The 18,628-nt window shown below is 56.8% G+C and overlaps 3 protein-coding genes across 13 annotated transcripts in view; 2 read left to right on the top strand and 1 right to left on the bottom strand.

The window, feature by feature from the left end:
- TSC1 (TSC complex subunit 1) overlaps window positions 1-5,624 on the top strand; it is a 49,457-nt gene extending 43,833 nt beyond the window's left edge. Inside the window, 2 exon segments of the mRNA XM_032478739.1 lie at window positions 194-299; window positions 301-5,624. Coding sequence (XP_032334630.1) covers window positions 194-299; window positions 301-720 — 526 coding nt within the window. The 3' untranslated portion in view covers window positions 721-5,624.
- Window positions 5,625-6,762: 1,138 nt separating this feature from the next.
- SPACA9 (sperm acrosome associated 9) lies at window positions 6,763-16,001 on the bottom strand. 3 transcript variants are annotated; one of them, XM_032478738.1, is made up of 5 exons: window positions 15,721-16,001; window positions 11,272-11,451; window positions 8,595-8,797; window positions 7,675-7,822; window positions 6,763-6,828 (listed from the first exon to the last, which is right to left on the bottom strand). In XM_032478738.1, exons 1-5 carry the CDS (start codon window positions 15,874-15,876, stop codon window positions 6,817-6,819), a joined length of 699 nt encoding a protein of 232 aa, XP_032334629.1. In that variant the 5' UTR covers window positions 15,877-16,001; the 3' UTR covers window positions 6,763-6,816. The 3 variants fall into 3 exon arrangements, with proteins under 3 accessions (XP_032334629.1, XP_014413538.1, XP_006183370.3); XM_014558052.2 differs by lacking the exon at window positions 6,763-6,828 and adding an exon at window positions 14,348-14,540 and having other exon boundaries at window positions 6,843-7,822; window positions 15,721-15,786; XM_006183308.3 differs by lacking the exon at window positions 6,763-6,828 and having other exon boundaries at window positions 6,843-7,822.
- Window positions 16,002-16,254: 253 nt separating this feature from the next.
- The window catches only part of AK8 (adenylate kinase 8), a 117,720-nt gene continuing 115,346 nt past the window's right edge, over window positions 16,255-18,628 (top strand). For 5 of the 9 annotated variants that reach the window (XM_032478734.1, XM_032478729.1, XM_032478730.1 and 2 more), the window contains exons 1-2: window positions 16,255-16,527; window positions 18,242-18,326. In XM_032478734.1, the coding sequence (XP_032334625.1) occupies window positions 16,387-16,527; window positions 18,242-18,326 (226 nt within the window). In that variant the 5' untranslated portion in view covers window positions 16,255-16,386. Of the gene's footprint in view, window positions 16,596-18,241; window positions 18,327-18,628 lie in introns of all 9 variants that reach the window. The other 4 variants (XM_032478736.1, XM_032478731.1, XM_032478735.1 and 1 more) reach the window with 3 other exon arrangements.

Here is an 18,628-nt window from a genome sequence, read left to right as displayed (position 1 = left end):
ATATTTAAGATTGCCATCTGAGGTCCCTAGTCGTGGCTCACCTTTCTCTTCGTGAGTGCTCATGCTCGAGTCCTCGATCCTAAAACAGAGGGCCGGCTGGCGGAGTTCGGTGTCGGTGAGCGTGCGTCAGGATAATGCCCAGACGTGGACGCCATAACCACCAACTCCCTTTCCCCTCCTGGATTTCTTACAGGCTTGACTGTTGCAATGACGGCTGCTCGGATTCTGCACCAGGGCACAGTGAAGAGGCAGCTGGCCGTAACGGTGAGGCCAGGCCCCTCAGACCCGGCGGCGCCCGCAGGCAGCAGTGGGAGCCGAGGCGGCGGAGGCGGCAGCAGCGGCGGCGGCAGCGAGCTCTCCACCCCGGAGAAGCCCCCGAACCAGAGGGCGGGCCCGTTCGGCAGTCGGTGGGACACTGCCGCCGGGGAGCCCTCTACCAGCATCCCTGCAACTGTTGGCTCACTTCCCAGCTCCAAAAGCTTCCTGGGCATGAAGGCGCGAGAGTTATTTCGTAATAAGAGCGAGAGCCAGTGTGACGAGGACGGCGTGACCATCAGTAGCCTTTCTGAGACCCTAAAGACAGAATTGGGCAAAGACTCCAGCATGGAAGCCAAGACGCCCCTGAGCCTCGATGGCCCACACCCATCTCCCCCAAACGTGGACAGTGTTGGACAGCTCCGTATCATGGACTACAACGAGGCTCACCATGAGCACAGCTAAGGACGATGGTCAGTCAGTGTTACCCTGCATATTGCTGGCGTAGAACAGGAGTGTGAATGCACGCTTCAGAGCTTTCCTGTTTCCAGGGTTCGAGTGGCTAGCTCACGCAGTGGAAATGGGATGGAGGTCCTTTTGACAGTTGACTGAGTGCAGAACGGTTTTTGGATCTGGCATTGAAATGCCTCTTAACCTTCCCTCAGCCACCCCCAGACCCTGTCTTTCATTTACCCGGCAGCGTGTGCTAACCCGAGGGCCAGTGTGTGTTCCTCACTAGCTTTATTTTCTTCCTTTTCCTGCAAAATGGGTCCTTTGAACCTGTGCAATATGAGGCCAAATTTAATCTTTGAGGCTAACACACCACTCTCTCCTTTCCTGAGGCTCAGCTAACTGGGTTGGCCCTCTGCTGGCCCAGGTAACTGGTGGCATCGCAGGTAAGTCTGGTTCTGTCCCTTTCTGGGAGGGGCAGCCTGCAAAGCTCGTCTTCTTCACAGGAAAGCTCTTACGTGAGCCTTGTTCCCTGCTCTTTGGTTCAGCACCTAAAGCAGCAGATCTAGAAAAGTGATGGTTTCTTCACCCTTGTTTTTTTGGTGGTTCTGATAAGCTGCCTAGAAACTTCTATGTGAACACATGCCCGTCATTCAGAAAGTCCAGAGCTGGCACCGTGGAGACCACACTGCCCTTTGGGAACACCCTGCCCCCCCCCCACTACCTCTTATTTCTGTGGTGTTTGCTCGAAAGCTGGCACTGTTCTGAGCAGAGGCTGGCGTGTGGGTGCTCGGCCCTGCTCTCTGCAGCAGGGCAGGATGGCGACTAGAGCAGTTACCCGGAAGGAGGAGCGCCGTGGGTGGGGACCTGGCCCCTGGGTCCAGGCAGGGCTGCGCCGGCTGAGCCCCGCGCTGACGCGCCACTGTCTGTTCGCCTCCCTTTGCACCCCGTACGCCTCTTGTTTCTGTCAGCTTCTGTGTGATGCTGCAGCAGAAAGGCTCTGAAGGTCCAAAGAGTTTCTTCAAAGTTTATGACCCTTGTTTCTCAGGCTGTGAGAGTTGCCTCACTGTGGTAGGTTCTAGGCCACCGAGAACGTAACAGCTTTTTCACAGCAATCCTGACTTTTGGGCCAACTCTGCAGGGAGCTTGATGCTGCCCCCCCCCCCCCACGTTAGTCCTGGGAGAGCGTTAAAGCGGAGGCCTGGTGACCGCTGCCAAAGGGCTGCCCGCGCACACCCGTGAGAGGCAACACCAGTCAGGACACTGATGGTGGCACAGAATCTGAACTTGACAGATGCTCCGGAAATAAATGCTAGAGCCTAAGGATTGTTGCCTTGTGTCCCAGCCCAGACTGAGGCGGGGAGAGGCTGGCAGGAAAGAGCCAATGAACTTGGTTTTTCTCTTTCTCTTCTTTCAGTAAAAGTATAAAAGTGTTCACCCACGAGGAGGGCAAAGGCAAACTGTGATGGTACGAATGTTACCGCTTGTGGGAGCTCCCAGCACGTGAGGGCAAAGGTCTCTTTAAAAAGTGTGGCAATAAATACTCTAGCGTCCCGACCAGCGGGAGCTGGGTAACAAGCGCCTCCCCGTGGCCATGGCTGTGCGGGCGGGGGGCCGCCCTGGCACGGGGCTCCCGGGCGCGGCTGGCTGGTGCGCAGCCGGAGGGAGGGTGTGTGCCCGTCTGCTCTCGGCCCAGCACGGCGCCGGCCGTGGCCGCCAGATGTCCGCTGTGGAGTTAATGACACCGTATATTTAATTCAGCTTTTTCCAAAGGAAAGCTTAAAATCAAATGCATTCTAGCTCCCTAGTTCAGTTTCATTTAGAAAGGGAAAACGTGAACAAATTCAGAAAAGAAATGTTACAAGATAACTATTACAACTGGTTCTCAGTGCTTACCCCTCCCCAAGACCAAAAGATCTGTGCTGCAGAACGAAGACATAGGCACTTAAACCAAAGCCTTTACCCTGACTAACTGGCAAAGGCAAGGAGGCCAACGTAAAGAAAGAAAAGAACTTTTTTTTTAAACGGGCAGTTTGTAAAAGTGTAAGGAAGAGGCAGGCAACGCGGACATGTGGCCTGAGGCCCGGGCTGGAGGCTCTGCGGGTGGGTCTCTGCGAGGCCCTTGCCCACTCCTCCAGCCTGGGCGTCTGTCTGCTCAGCCTCTGGCCGTGGCCAAGGCAGCAGCACTCAGCCTCCTCTGGGCTCTGGGAGGCCACGGCTGGGGAATGGGGGTCTGGTGGCGTGCTGAACTTGCCCAACCTGGAAATTTAGGCTTTTATGTTGCAAAAGACTTGAGTCGGTAAGAGGGTTTGGTTTGATTTTGAAAGCGATAAACCTGCCAAGAGTCACTGGCTCACTTGATTATGCTGCAGTGAGTGTCTTTAAGTAAGGAAAGGTGATGGTGATGGAGGAACTTCTGAGAGAGAATTCAGGCCCGGGAACAGGCAGGGCAAAGGCATTGGAACGGTGTTCCCGGCAGAGCCTGCCCTGAGACTAAGCAGGGCGGCGTTCGCAAGCGTCAGGGTTGGCCTCCATCCAGGGTCACTCTGAGCAGGCTTGCCTGCCTTGGAGCTGTTTGGCCGACGTCCATAACCTGTTCTGATCCCCACCTGCCACTAACTGGGGTCGGCACAGGCCCTAAGAAGATCAGAGCCTGCTTCTTGGGTAGCGTGAAGCCTTGTTCTAAAAGGGAGCACTGCGGTGCCATCGGGGGCAGGGTAGGGGTGGAAGGTGGCAGCGCGGTCTCCGTGGGGCACGTGAGTTCCTGATGCTGCTGTAGGCCTTCCAGCAGACAGAACGTTCAGGGAGTTTTCAAAAGCTTTTGACAAGGTTCTGCCCCAGCTCTGTGAAAGTGGTTACTGTGGAAGTGGAAGAAATACCTGGTCATGAATAAGAAAACTAACTGAAATCCAAAGGTGGGAGGTGAAGATCGTTTCTTCGGTCAAGAGGTTTCCCTGGAGATGAGCGCTGGGACCAGCCTTACCAGGTGGGGCGGGCAGTAGACGTGCCGCCCTAGGCCTGTCAGCAGAGGGAGAGCTGCCTAGCCTTCGGGAGTAAGCTGCTGAAGGTTCACAGGCTCTCTGACAGAGAACCTACATTGTGAGCCAGAATATACGTACTGCGTTTAGGGGGAAGTAGTCCGAACTCTTCTTAAAAGGTAAACTGTTACAATCCAGGAAAAGGTCCCACAAGCCATTGACAGTTGGAAAAATCAGCCCACCGTGCCCCGTGGCCAGAAGCCAGCCCTCCACTGGGCAGAGCCAGGACAGCAGGAAACGAAGCCCCAGCCCTGGGCCGGCCTCACGTGCAACAGCGCGTGTAGTTTCTGGGTTTTTGTTGAGAAAGATAAAGCTCTAGTAGTTTTGTAGAAGAGGATGAATAAAATGACGGTGACGATGGGGGGGGGAGGTCCTTGGAGACCACAAAGCTTCCGACTCCCACTTAAGACTAAAAAGGTGGATGTTTCTGTGTAGAGAATGTAACGGAAGTGCTTTGGTAGCCAATGTGAATTTTCACCAAATACTAGAACATGCCGCTTGAATCCAGGAAGAAATAACTGACTGAACAAACAAAAGAAAGAGCTACGCGAAGACGCACAGCTTTTCTAACCAGAAGCAGTCGGAGGCGGTGGGGGGTGTGGCCGCATCTCAGGAGGCCTGGGCACTGTGAAGACTCGGCCCAGAACCGCAGTCGGGGTGGGCTGCCACCAGCCTTCTGCCGATGCTCCCGGAGGTCCCGGGACAAGCCCGAGCCCAGCCGGGGGTGTACGTTTCACCCAGGGGAGAAGGCTGTCAGATCAGCACGTCTTACCCTGCACGGTTTCACTCTCCCAGGTTTGTGCTTTAGACATTGACAAGCAGTGAACAGGGGAGAATGTATCTGGCCTGGAGATGCTTGTGCATCCGTTCACATCCAGAGTTCTGTGACACGTGCCCCTGCCCCCTGCCCCCTGCCCCGACCGCTGCAGAGGGATTGCACACGATTAAGCTTTTCTTTACAAGTGAGAGAACAAATTTAGGTCCAGGCCTGGCCCCTGGGCTGCTGCTGCGACCCTTGTCCCCGTGTGGCTCGTTGCCCCGTCCACGACTCTCTGATGTGCCCAGAGAGAGCAGTGTTTCCGTCTTTCCCACGCCGTCCTGCAGTCTGTTCGTGCCGACCGGAGAGAAGCAGTGGCCGCAACCACAAGGGGAACCTGCCTGGGTGCCATGTGCCTGTGCCCGTGACTGCTTCTGGCCTTGAAATGAGTTAGTGAAGGCGGAGGGGCTTTCTCTCCTCCCCATCACGGTGCCACAAAATTGTCCACCCTCTGCGATAAGTAGGCTAGTCGAACCATTGGAATAGATCTTTTAGAGGCGACCCCTGAGAGTTTGAGGCCCCCCCCCCCCAGATCAGCCCCCCTCTCCCCACCTTGATACAGTGTTGGGACAGGAGGGAACAGCACTGCCCTCAGCAGCAGGTACTTTGGCTCATCAAAGAGGCAGCCAGGCATTTTGCACTAGGAAGAATCAGTGATCGCTTTTCAGCAGACTTCTATGGACCAGAAATACGTTATGGAGGAACAGATTTTGCTAAGACATTATCTAGGTTTATAACTCAATCATGGATCAACCACATGTGGCTAACTCTCAGTTTAAAGGGGTCCTATCACTGAAAACCAGATTTTTTTGGCTGACTGCTTTTAGCTAAATATGAGAAAGTCATCTGTTGTCAAAAGGTTTAAACCTTCCCGCCTTGACCTTTAACAGCATGTCAAACAATCCGCATCAGATGCTGTAACATGAACTGCAGGAGAAAATGGTACAATCTGAGTGAGTGGGAAGTGGAGTCAAAAGGGTTTGCTGTCCTTAGAATGTACTAAAATGTCAAGGCAGTTGCTTGTGTTTAACTGTGAACAAATAAAAACTTATTGTTTTGCACTACTCTGCTGTACTGACATGAAGTGGTTCATGTCGGCCTCTGAGGGGCTTGCGGGCAAAGTAGGAACTAGTCCCAAGATGCCGAAGCCTCGGGGCCTGGGATTGCTTAGTGACCCCGGGTGGCTGGAGGGAGGTACTGCCGAGGGGAATCTGGCTTCAGTCTCTGTAAGACCCTTTTGTTCTGGCAGATCATGTGGCAAACAGCCACAGATCCTACCCTGATCTGCCTCAAATTCATGCCCTTCAGGTGTCCTGGAGATGTGGGAAGAGGTGACTGGAGGCGGCTCTACCAGCAGACACACAGCCAGGCAGCCTGCTGGGTCTGCACCGCCACCCACCCTTGTGTCCAGGGTGTGCTCGCCTTCCTAGGGGTTGGCTGGCACCTTGGGTTTAACACAGCCTCCCCCCCCGCCTCTTTTTTTAAGTTCTATTTTTATTGTTGGTTTTGGTTTTGGGTATTTGAGGTGGGGGGGGGACTTAGGTTTATTTTTTTTTTAATGGAGGTACTGGGGGTTGAGCCCAGGACTCATGCATGCCAAGCATGTGCTCTACCCCTGGGCGATACCCTCCCCTGAACACAGCCCTTTGGATGGAGCCCAAGTGACACTGAAGTTGTCGAGAACTGATAGACCCTGAGCCTTGCCGACCGTGTCTTGTGCGTGTGCCAAGGAGAGCGTGCAGCTCACATCCGCTGCCTTCCTTGTGCCATCGGCTACCTGGAGGAAGGCAGGAAGCCACCACTGAACACTCGTCAGGTCCAGCCTGGCCTTCCTGGGAAAGGACCGGAGGCGAAGAGCTGCAGTGCAGTGTGGGTCCCCACTGCCCAGCTGCCCGGAAGTGGGTGTGCTCTGCCCACTGGAATGGCGGAAGCAGCTCCTTTGAGACAAAGCCTGAGAGGTGGCAGTTTTCAGTTCTGTCTGAGAAGTTCAGATGTTCGGATGTCTGGCTAGGCCCCTGGCTCTGCGAGGAGTCACTGTGCTGGCCTGTGGGCCTGTGGCCTGCACCTCCTCGGAGCGACTGGAGCCGGGGGTTCCTGTCCAGAGCGGCTCTCTGCTGCTGCCCAGCGCGCTCTGGTGTCTTCGGGTAAATGTCATTATCTTTAAGGGACAAGTCTCAGGAAAGCAAGCCAGGCAAAGAGGTGGTAGAACACCTTTTATTCTTGACTGTTGCCCCCGAGGAAGCAAGAATACAGAAGCTAAGTCGCCCCCTGTGAAGGGAAAAACCAACAGTCAGACAGCACCTCTGGCAAGCTCAGGAGCTGGTGATACATTTTTTCCAATGTCTGGGCCTCAGTTATGTTGTGAAAACCAGGTAATTATTCTTGTACAGGATGCACAAAATCAATTCTTCCAGCTTCTCTCAGAGTTTCTCTCTCAAGTAAAGGAGAGGAAAGGCAGGTTCATTCCCGTTTGGGCTTTGGTCCAGGGACCTAAACACTCCGAGGCAGCGTCCTGCGAGGCGGGAGCAGCCCTGCCGTGCAGAGGGCCAGGCCTCGCCTACGGCCACTGCCGCCGCTGTGGCGGGAAGGGAGCTGTGCGGCCTCCTCCGGCCGGATGGCTCAGCCTGGAAAGCTGGACCTGGGTGGGACAGTCAGCTCTTTCCCAGCCTCCCTGCGACACCCTCTACCCACACACACTCTGAGGGTCCCCTTCGTCGGCACAGAGCCTGACACTCAGAGGCAAGGGAAAGAAGTTAAAGCGAGAGGAGGAGAAAGGTTCTCAGTCGTGTATTGGGCAGTCCCCTTTGGGGTTAATAAGTGGCAGGGACTGTGGGCGAAGATGAAAATGGATCACCTAGTGGAAACCAAGTTTAGTAACAAAGCACCCTATGGGAAGGGGAGGGAAGGGGTGGGACTGGGGTTGAGGCCTTACAGTTTCCCACCAGGTGGTCTCCAGGGAGGTTTTGCACATCCTTTGTCTGTCCCCCTAGGTCTGAGGCTGTCTTTTGTCAGTTGCCTATAGCTGTGTTTCCTTAAGCCAGGCTGGGCGCCTACAGTCTGGAAAGCCCGTGCGGCCGCCCTGGTGGCCTCCTGGCGGGCCTGGGGCTCACTCACGTGCTGCAGCTCCTTGCGGGGCAGCTTCTCCGAGTGGGCAACCCATTCTTTCATCAAGTCTAGGACGATGGGGATGAGGCTGACCACGCCTCCGTAGTGGTTCCTGGCCTCGTCACAGCTGAGGTGGTTCACCACATCGTGAGGGTATCTGCAGGGCGGCAAGAAGGGCCAGGTGAGCCCTGCCGTGGGGACTCGCCGCGCTGCGGCAAGACACCGCCAGGCCGCGGGCAGGGCTCTCTAACCTGCTGCACTTCAGACCTGCCTTGGGAGGCTTTAGAACTGTGCACGCACCGGGCAGGGCTCGGGGTTCCAGGTGCGGTGGTTCAGCAGGTTTAGGGGGCCAGGGGCCCCGGGTAATCCTAGTGTGAAAGGCGAGAGTTGTAAACCACGTGCCTGCGGTTCGTAGAAACCTGGATTAGGGGCCGTGGAAATCTGCTGTGATCCCTCCAGAATATACCGTTTCGCCCTGTGACTCTTCTTAGCCTAATGTGTAAACAGCTTTCTCAGGAGTGTGGTGCTTTGTGCCGTGGATTCCCCAGGGCTCAGAATTAGGGAAGCACGCCTGCAGAGCTGGCACCCATGGGAACCGGCTCCAAACGTCCCACTTCTTCCTGGGCTTCTGGGAACCTTGCCTGGTGCTGGCTCCAGTGAGAGGGTTTGTGTCCAACTAGATCTGGGCCCCAGAATCCCTCATTTTCAGTAAAATGATTTGTGGGATCAGAGTCATTCCAGTAAACCAATGGGCCTAGGGTTCCGGGCTAGGAAAGTCTGGACAGCGGCCACATGGGTCACCAGTTTAGACTGAGCTGCCCTCTCAACAGAAGCCTGTCCTTTCCTTCAGGACCCCTCCTCTCCCGCCCCCTCCCCAGATGCACACGCTGAGGCCTTGAGAACAGGACGGGGTGGAGGGTGGGTCTTACTTTGCTCGAAGGCTGCTTAAGTCGTTGCTTTGGCTAACGAGGGTTTTGCATTTCTCGAGGAGGTTGTTGGTGACGGGGGTGCCGGAGTGCAGGGCTTCGAAGCGCTGGCACAGCTTGCTCAGCTCCGTGCAGATGTCCAGGAACATGAGAAGGACGCGCCGGTCGGTGGAGTTGTTGCAGTAGTGCTCCGTGTAGCTCTGGACCTGCAAAGGCCGGCGTCAAGGGCGCTGGGAGGACCCAGGAGAACCCACTCTGGTCCTCCCACCCTCCCACAGTCACCGGGGAGAGGCCAGTAGTGTGGAAGTATCTGAATATACAGACACTGCATCCAGCGAACATCATTAAGCGTCTCAGGCACCGAGCGGAAGGCTTTGCAGGCCTGATCGCACTTCGTCCTCACCTACGTGCTAAGTGCCGGGCACCTCTTTGCATCCCTACCTGACAGGTGAATGTGGACACTCGGAGGGCTGAGACGCCCTGCTCAGGCACCCTGCTGGGGCGAGGCTGGACCTCACCCCAGCTCAAGGCGCTCTGAGCCCAGACCTCCCACTGGTCCCCACGCGCCTGCGCCAACACCTGCAGCAGAGAGGACCAGGTCCCTGAGTTTTCACGCCACAGGCCCACTTAGAGGGCCCGCCTAGACGGCCTCTGGGCTGGGCCACCCAGACTGAGGAGCAAACCAGACTCCTCTGTGGCGGCGGTGTCCGGTGTTGGCAAGGTTAGAGAAGAGGGACACGTCGGTAAGGAGAGCTGGGAAAAGTCACCCACGTGAGAAAAAAAAAAATGTGTCTACCTCGTGCCGTAGACAAAAACCAGCTCGAGGAGAGCGGAGCTTAAAGACTGGAAACTAACCTCCCGTGTGGGTGTGTTTGGCGGCAGGGAGGCTTCTCTTAAACCAGTCATAAAAGGTGCCAAGACGAGCGGTAGGTTGATCTAATTTCAACTCCTTTCCTTGGCTGGCGGTGGGGATCCCTCCCGGGTCAGGGCTCTCTCTCCAGGGTGACCTGAGATGCCTGACCTTGTGCTGGGGAGGAGCTGGCTGTGGTCCAGGCGGGATGAACTGACCCAGGTCACACAGTCGCCTCCTCTCCATGACCCGGGGGCAGGGCAGCACCCACCTCCTCCAGTTCCCAGGAACTGAGGTCTAAAGCAGGGTTTCCTGCTGCCACTGATGGCCTTTTCGTTCCAAGGGGATGTCTTCGCACGTGACCTCAAGTCATCCCTTCCCAAGCACAGTCGCCTGGTAGGGGGATGAGGCTCTTGACCCCACAGCGTATGCCCACACTCCAGCACCCCTGGCCCGGGTCTGTGGTGGGTGAAGGGAGCCTGCACCGTGGTGTAAGCACAGAAGGGCACTGTCACCAGCTGCCGAGTGTGTGGGTGGGTAACCTTTGGATACTTCTGGTCCAGGAAGGGCAGGGTGAGGGTTGCAAGTCAACACATGTGGGGCCACTATTTACCAAAAGCCTCCTTGAACCTAAGGCAAGAAGGAGCAGGCCGGGGTCACTCCACCCTGATGCAGATTCTGAGCGGAAGTGGGGGCGTCTCAGGTGCTCCTTCCTGGTGCTGAAAACCTGTTCAGTGCCCTTGGAAATCTGAGCCTCTGGGGTTCGGGCTAAAAAGGATGCAGCCAGTCTACTTTCAAACAGTTCAGAGGGAAGAGGGTACACGCAAACATGGCTAAATATTACAGATTGGTGTATCTCGGTGAAGGTTACATGGGCATTCACTTTCTGTACGTTTTTAAAATTTCAAGTTAAAAAACTGGGAGAAATTCTTGCAAAAATTAAAGAATTTTTTGAAGGATGCTGCCAGGCAGGGGTTGCCCTCTGTGGCCCTGTGTGCTTCTCCTGAGCAGTTCTGAGCCCTGGTCCCCACTCTTGCCCCGCCCTGTGAGCAGTCAGCCTTCAACAAGCCAGCTCCTTAGCAGGTAGCATCTCCTTAGCTGGAAAGGGTACCATCTAGGGTAGTGTTCCCAACACACCGTGGCTCAAGCCTGTGACTTCCTGGAAGGCTCGTTCAATCCTGAAGTCCTGCAGAGCAAACTTGGAAAGCAGAGAACCCCCCAGGAGACTCGGGTTAAACGGAAACATCCGTAAACGCCACTGACAATGCACTTGGTGTATCGCGGTTTCTCAGACCCACTGGGGTCCAGTGGCCGGGACCACGTGCAGCTGCTGCCATCCATCCCCAGCACTGAGCGCAGGGCCCCGCGGATAACGCGGCTGCTGGCTGCGTGTGTTCCGGATGATGTCATGGAGTCCGCGTAACGGCCCTAGGAGGTGTGTGCTGCTTTTTTCACATTTTACAGATAAGGAAGCTGAGGCTTAGAGAGGTGACTGGCTGGCCCGAGGTCACAGAGGTGGGCATGGTAGAGCCGGGACTTATGCCCTGGCTAGCTGAGCCTTGAGCCCACGTTTTAACCCCTTTGTTATTCACTCAGATATTTGCTGAGGGAATGAATGAAGGGCTCCTTCCACCACTGGGATCTGAGTCCTGATTCTGGCACAGATGCACTTGCCTTCTCTGGGCCTCAGTTTTTCAACTTTCAAGAGAGAGGACTGGGCCTGGGCCCGCCCCCCGCCCCCCGCGCACCCCCCACACCGTGGAGCCTCTGGGTCTGGCAGGTGTCTGCGACCCGGGCCGCCCGCCCGCCCGCCCGCCCGGGAGGCGCCACCTGTCCGATGCTGGAGATGGGCCGGATCTTGTCATGGGCGTTCTCCCTGCAGTGCTCCAGAGCCGCGATGAAGGTGAACTGCTGCTGCTGGAAGAGCTTGTACTTCTGCTCCACGCCCCGAAGGGACTCCTTCACCTCATTCATGGTCATCCTTGGTGGTCGCTTATGGGAGAGGACGGTCTAGTGCGAGGAAGAGGAGAGCGATGAGATCCCAGGGGCCGGGCCCAGGGATCCAGCGCCGGGGTCGCGAGATGCCCGCGGCCACGGAGGGGTTCCTCTCAGTGGCACACCGGGCGGAGCAGCTCCCCACAGCCCTGGGGAGCGGGGAATGTTTTCACCCCCACGTTGCAGAGAAGGAAATGAGGCCCCAGGAGGCTGCAAACTCGCTCAAGAACCCAGCAGGCTGTGGCGACAGAGCCCTGCCCACCCCAAGTCCACTCGCCCTCCACCGTAGACAAGTTTCCCTGGGCCTCGGTTTCTCCGGGCCTCGGTTTCTCCAGCTTATGGATCTCTCTCTCTCTCTCTCTCTCTCTCTCTCTCTCTCTCTCTCTCTCTCTCTCACACACACACACACACACACACACACGCACACACAGCCTCCAATGCCTCCAGGCAGTGTCAGCAAAAGCTGGGATTGAGGAACGAGCCACAGCATGGAAAAATCTACGATGTTGTCAACTGGAAGCAAATTATTTTAAAACAGCTGCCCCTCTGCAACTGCTGGGAAAGCGTAGGGAGTCTCCCCAGCGGGCGAAGCAGGAAAGAGCCGGCGCTGGGTTCACCAGCCTAAGCAGCCACGGTGTCCCTGCACTGCGGGGGGCAGGGGCCCGAGCTCGGGTTTGCCCATCCCCAGGGCAGGGGTTGGCCGCTGGTGACCCCCCACCCCCCACAGTGTTTGCAGGGGTGATCCTGATTGGAAACAGGAAGGCTGCGAGGGGTTCTGTCTTTTGGTGCCTCACAGACTGTCCCTGATGTGATCCAGGAGGTCCACGTGCATCCAGGATCTCCTCTGAGCAGAAAAGGCTGTGGGTTCTGCCCTCCGTGACATCATAATTTTGCTAAGCGCCTGCAAAATGCTGCAGGTGACAGATTCACGGAATGCCCGAGCTGGAAGGGGCTTCAGTAGGTCAACCCCCCCTTAACTCCCCGGGGAAAACTGAGGCCCAGGGTGTCACAGAAGCTTGTTCCAGAGACACCCTGGGTCCTGGGTGTCCTGCTGTCTAACTAGCGTCCTCAAAGGTGCGGCAGCTGGCTGTCTGTGCACCACGGGGCACCAGCACACATGGAACCTGGGCTTGGATGTGCCGCACTGAGTCAGAGGTGGCGGCACTGAGGGAGGGGCCGAGCCAGATGCTGCAGGTGGAAGGGGCCAGAATGCTTGGTGGGGTCGGGGGACACACTCCAGGCTCCTCCTGGCAGGTCTCAGGTGGAGAAGAGGCTTGCTTTCTGCTGTGTCTCCCTCAGCATCCTGAGCACAGCAGGACTGCAGCCAGGGAGACTCTGGCAAGAGGAGACGGCGTCAGGAGGACTAAAGGAAATGCAAGGAGGACAGACCATGAGGTGGCCTTCACGGCGTGATGGGAGCAGTGAATCAGAGAACTTGGGAGGGTTGGGGCCTGGGGACGTGCAGCCTCGGAGCCCCTGTCCCGGGCCGGGAGCTGAATGCAGCCGGGTCACCATAAAGGGACCGTGTGGCGAGGAGCCTCACAGTCACGCCTCACACATCCAAGTGGGTCTACTGCAGACGCGGGGAGGGCCCCCGCCCCCGGAGCCATAGCACCTGTGTTTGCCAACAGAGCAGGGCAGCTCCACTGGAGACGGGCCTGGTCTGGGGCCATGCAGGGCGGTGGCCTCCTTCCAGCTCAGCCTCCTCCCCCTTCAGCACAAGGCAGGAAGGGGAGCGGGGTGGAGGGGACGCAGCGAGTCGTGTTGAACACCTGCCATATCCAGCCAGGGCCCCCACCCCCTACCTGGAGGCAGAAATGACAGTAAACCTGGGGCACAGTGGTTTTCTGTCGCCTCCCACGGAAGCAGGCTTAGGACCTGGACTAGGGCGAGGAGAGTGAGGCACACACCTCAGGACAAAATTTAAGGGGGTGCCAGAAACTTAATAATCAAGGTAGGTTGAAAACAGGCATGATGTGTACCCCGAAAGAGGCAGAGGCTGCTGAGGGCTCAGGCTGCTGGAGGAAGGAAGGTTTGAAGAGGCAGGCGGGCTTTGGAGGGGAGGAGGGCAGGTGGGCTGAGGGGTGGGGCCCTGGGTAGAGATTGGGGGGTGGGACTAGCTTAAGTGCAGAATGCAGCCAGCAGGGACCCACGCGGCAGGCAAAGCTGCAAGGGCAACCACTGAAGGCTTCTGCGCCGAGGAGGTGCCAAGCACTCGATCATTTGTTCCTTCATTCATGCTGCCGTGCCTCCCGTGTGCCAGACACCATTCCGGCTGCTGGGCTGGATATACAGCACTGAACAGGACAGGATTCCCTACCGTGGAGGGACTGTGAGAGTGGGAGGCAGACCATAAGAATAAGTGAAATGAACAGCAGTTTAGACAAGGAGAAAAGAAAGCAGGGCAGCCGGCAGGAATGGCGGGAGCAGAGGGTTACACAGGCAGCCAGAGGGGCACTTGCAGGAGCAGGGTGGGTGCAGCACAGGCATTATCTCAAGTCCTCCTCACAGTCCTGTGAACGGCGGACCACGGCTGATTATCCCCACATGGCAGATGACAGAGCTGAGGTCTGGCATCTTAGGGTATGAGCAAACCAGGATTTCCCACTCAGCCTTGCCCGACTTTATAAAGTCTGGGATCTTAACTTGGATACCTCCCTCCTTCCCTCAGTGGTGGTCCATAGAGAGAAACATGCTGAATATCAGATTTACTATGGCTGGGGGGTGGTTAGGTGGGGGTGGGTACCAAGGGCCTGCATAGCTAGACCCCTGGGCCTTGCTTCCACTACCGTGAGACTGTTTCCTGTTCCCTACCGCAAAGCCATGAGGACCAGCATTCTGGGGGCTGCCCTGTGTGCCCAGCTCTGCCACCCTCCTGGGGCTGCCAGGTTCTCCGGGGATAAAGCACTACCTTAGCCGGTGGCCCCAAGAGCCCCTGGGAGCAAAACCGACTTGGTTCTTGATCCTATGGACTTGTGACATGCACACGAGGAATGTCGTGAGAGGAGCTATAATAAGCTATCCAAAGTGATCGTCCCTTGAACCAGAGTCACTGCAGCCAAATTAGTCTGGATGAAAGGCACAGGGTGCAGGCACTTCTCAATCTGGGGGAGGAGGAAGGGAAAAATGATTACCCAATAGGTTTCAGGCTTTAATTGATTTGTATTTTTCCAGGCTGCTAAAGAAGATTAAATCGTGGTATGAAAAACGCCTAGGGCTTAAAATAAATGAGGAGAAAGGCAAGTCATTTCAAAAATGTCCAGGAAGCAAACTGAGCCTCTCCAGTGCAAACTGCAGGCTTGGCGGTTGTGTTCTTTGTTCGGGGGTAGGCAGCTTCCTTTCCTCCCCCAGCCGTCTTTGCAGTTGGGTTTGACAAGGCTACCAAGGTGTGTGCGCTTTGAGGAGGCAGTTCTGAGGGGGGGAGACAGAACTGCAGCCTTTTAGCCTTGAAGGGCGTATCTCCAGGCTGGTGGCTGCTGGAAAAGCCTTTGGCTAGGAGTCAGGGTGCCTAGTTCCAGCCTGGCTCTACCTTTGATTTAATGGGCGAACTTGGCCAATAATTTCCCCCTTTCTGGGCCTCAGTTTCTCCATCTGTAAAATGAGGGAATTTGGATTGGAGGCTCTTCAAGGGCTCTTCTGGTTTTAATGCTCCATGATCAACAACTGATGGGGAAAGAGGCCCAGAAAGGGGAAATGGCTCAGCCAACAACTTTTCACCATTCTGATCCTTCAGTTTCTCATCTGTAAAATGGGAATGAAGGTACCTATTTCCCAGGGTTGGTGCAAAGATTAAATGAGATGATATTACTAATACTAGCCCTAAGCACTGTGTACTTACTACACGCCAGTTACTTTCTAATACTTCAGATATATTAGCTCACGGAGTCCTGCCATAATCCCCACTTCCCAGGGGAGGCTGGCACAGCTTGGTGAGAGCGGAGCCAAGATGTGAGTCTTGGGCAATCTGTATTGACGATGCTATCTATACTCCCTCTTCATAATGTACACAAACACCAAAGTTTCGTTGGGAGCACAGCTCAGAAAAGGTAGTTTCTACTAAAAATAGCAACGGACAGGAGGGAGAGCTCCGAATCCAGTTCTGCGTCCGATACCAGGCTGCCCACTGGGGATTAACACGACTCGCATACCTCCTTCCCCCCACCGCATCCCACGGCATCTTTCTCCCGGGACAGCAGCAGCAGCGGCGGTCCCCTCCATTCTCCAACCCCCTCACCCCACCCAGTTTCCAGACCCAGGGCTTGTCCCAGAGCGGCCTTCACTCACAGAGCGCCCTGAAGCTGAGGTGCCTCCGTGGGTGTCTGGGGCCCCGGACGGGCGGGGAGGCCCTTCCCAGGGCTTGGGAGGCGGGGTGGGTGGGGTGGGAAGATCCGAGGTGAGAAGGGGCGGGGCCGCGGGCCCGATTGTTACCGCCGGTGCCATAGCAATCCAGTCAGGAGGTAGCCCCGCCCCACCCCCGGAGCCAGCGGCGCGGTCTTGGCGGGGGCTCCGAAGCTCAGAGTTGGGCTGAGGATTTCGCGCCCGTCCCTCCCTTTTCAACCACCCTCCCCAACATCTTCCAGCGCCTTCGTTTTAAGGATGGTAAACTGAGGCCCTAACGTCTGGGCCAGGGCGCGTTGGCGGAACCAGAAGCGGGATCCGCCTCCCGCCCTCTCGGGGGCCTAGGTGCCCCGGGGTGTTGTGCGCTGTCACGGCACAGAGGGCGCCTCTGACCCCAGGAGGCCACGGCTGAGGCACCTCACTTGAGGTGCCTCACTGAGGCGTGCAGACGGGAAGGGGAGGCCGGGGCGGGGAAAGCATTTGCCCCAGGCGGCGGGACGAAACCAGCAGAAGAGCCCGAGGCCAGGCCCATCGCCGGGCCGGCGGGCCAGGCGCGCTGATGACGTAACGGCGCCCTTGGCGACGGCGGTCACCAGGGAGCGGCGCGCGCCGATGACGCGCGGCCCTAGCGACGCCGGTCACCAGGGAGCGGCAGCGCTGCACGGTGGCATGGACGCGACCACCGCCCCGCACCGCATCCCGCCGGAAATGCCCCAGTATGGGGAGGCGAACCACGTCTTCGAGATGATGCAGGTGACCCGGGCAGCCCTGTCCTGTCGCGACACAAGGCGGCGGCCGGGGAACCGCTTGTCGCGTTCCGGGTGCGCGCCGGTGACCCCGCATCAGGGAGGGGTCACGTTTGTTACCCATGAGGCCGCCCAAATTGGGGTGTACGACTTCCGTACCGTTGTACCTCAAGGGACCCCTCAATCAGAATATGCCCCCTGACGCTATCCCGCGGAACCTGGTGGGAGGCCAGGATTTGGTTTGGGCTCCTGGCCAGTCCGCTCCATGGTCTGGTCCCTTCCTTTTCTCAGTTCCCCAATCTGTGAAATGCCAGGTTGCAAGAGGTGGTCTCCAAGGGACTTGTCTAACCCTAACAATTCCCAGGCTGTCTGCGGTGTTGGTTTCTCAGCTGGGGAGCATCTAGGTTGGAGGTGGCATCCCCATCCACTGAGAGGGCCGCCTCCTGAAACAGCAGCCCTGTGGTTTGGACAGCAGCATTTCCCATCTGGCCCTTCCTCCTCAGGGCCAAGAGTTCAGGGCAGCGTCCAAACCCTCATCCTGAGTTCCTGACCTTAGGCAAAACCCCACCCCTGCTTGTGCTCCAGATGTCCCCTGGGCATCTCGGGGAAGTAAAGGCTTTCAGGAGCCTGACTGGAAGACCTGTCAGCCACTCAGAGGTTCTGAGGGCCAAAGGGGAGCTGGAGCATTTGTCTGCTCCTCCAGGTGTATCCCATCCCCAGAGGCACCTCCTTAGTGATATCTGTGGCCGCTTGAGCCTCTGAGCTGCACATGTGAGAGCAGAGCTCAGACTAAGAAACCTGAGTCTCCATCCCCCCAGCGAATGTACGCTTCTTTGGAAAGCGTTACCTTTCCACCATCTCTCACACCATCTCTCCAGTGAAATATGACTGATGAAGGATCTTGTCCAGTGGTTTTATTTAGCGGGTGGGCCAGCAAAGGCCCCGAGAAGGGAATGTACTGTCTGGTGAGATGCACAGTGGGGCCACGGCCTCATAGTTCAGCGCTGTTTTTACTGCCCCACTCTTTCCTTGCCCCCAAAGGGTTAAAGCCCCTCCCTGCTTGTCTGTAGTGCTGAAGGATGCTCCTTAGTGCCCCAGCCCAACTCCTCTCAGCTGCCTGGTTCATTTCTGTGCCTTTTGCCTGGAACCATGGAAGCTGCTTTCCCTTGGAATTAAATGGCCAGGCTACCCCAGGACTACTTAGGTATTTAGCTGGTGAATATTCTGTCCCACTCTGGCGAAACACAGGGAGCAGTGACGGCTGTGTCCCCAAGCCCATGTATGCTGGGCACCCACTGTGATTGTGCCAGGCGCTGGGACAAGGGTGAAGCAATACTAGGGGTGCACGGGGACTGCAGGAGCACATGACAAGGTTCAGCTGGTGAGTGTGATCAGGAAGGGATGTTTCCATTGAGGCCTGAGGGAAAGGTGTTCCAAGCTGAGGGCACAGCATTTGCTAGGGCTCTTAAGGGGGTGAATGGGCACAATGCAGGAGAAGGACCTCCAGCTCTACCTCCCCCCAGTTGCCTCCCTCCCCAGCAATACCCTCATGCCTCTGCTTGCAGGAACCCAAGCAAATGCCAGCTAGGGTGGGGCACAGGGGAGAGATCAGGCCCTGGGGCTGGTATCCGTAGCGAACCAGGGTGCTGGGCCACCTGAGCCTGGGGCCCTGGGTGTCCATGTAGGTGTTAACCATGTGGGTGTCTGCCCTCTGCCCACAGAACATGCTGGAGCAGCTTCTGATCCACCAGCCCAAGGACCCCATCCCGTTCATGATTAATCACTTGCAACGAGACAACGATTATGGTGAGCATTCGAGTGGCCCTCCTCCCCCTCCCCAGCTGTCTCCCTCCCCTTCTCCCAGGAATCTGTGAGGCCCTCTGTCCTCTAAAAGGAGGTCAGAACTGGGTGGGGAATGATTTGACAACTTGGGGAGGTGGGTGATTGAAAAATGCCTTAATTTCTTTCAGAGCATAACTAATAAAAATTCTCTTGCCAAGTTATTAAAATGAAAACCTCCGAATGGCCCACGGAATCAATTATTCATGCTTTGGCATGCCCCAGCTGATGTCGCCTGTTGGGTTTAAGCTCTGTGATCACTCCACTTG

Source organism: Camelus ferus, chromosome 4 (genome assembly GCF_009834535.1).
Source record: "Camelus ferus isolate YT-003-E chromosome 4, BCGSAC_Cfer_1.0, whole genome shotgun sequence".
Taxonomy (NCBI): Eukaryota; Metazoa; Chordata; class Mammalia; order Artiodactyla; family Camelidae; genus Camelus; species Camelus ferus.
The sequence above is the reverse complement of the archived record's forward strand: the minus strand, read 5'-3'. Positions and strand labels throughout refer to the sequence as shown.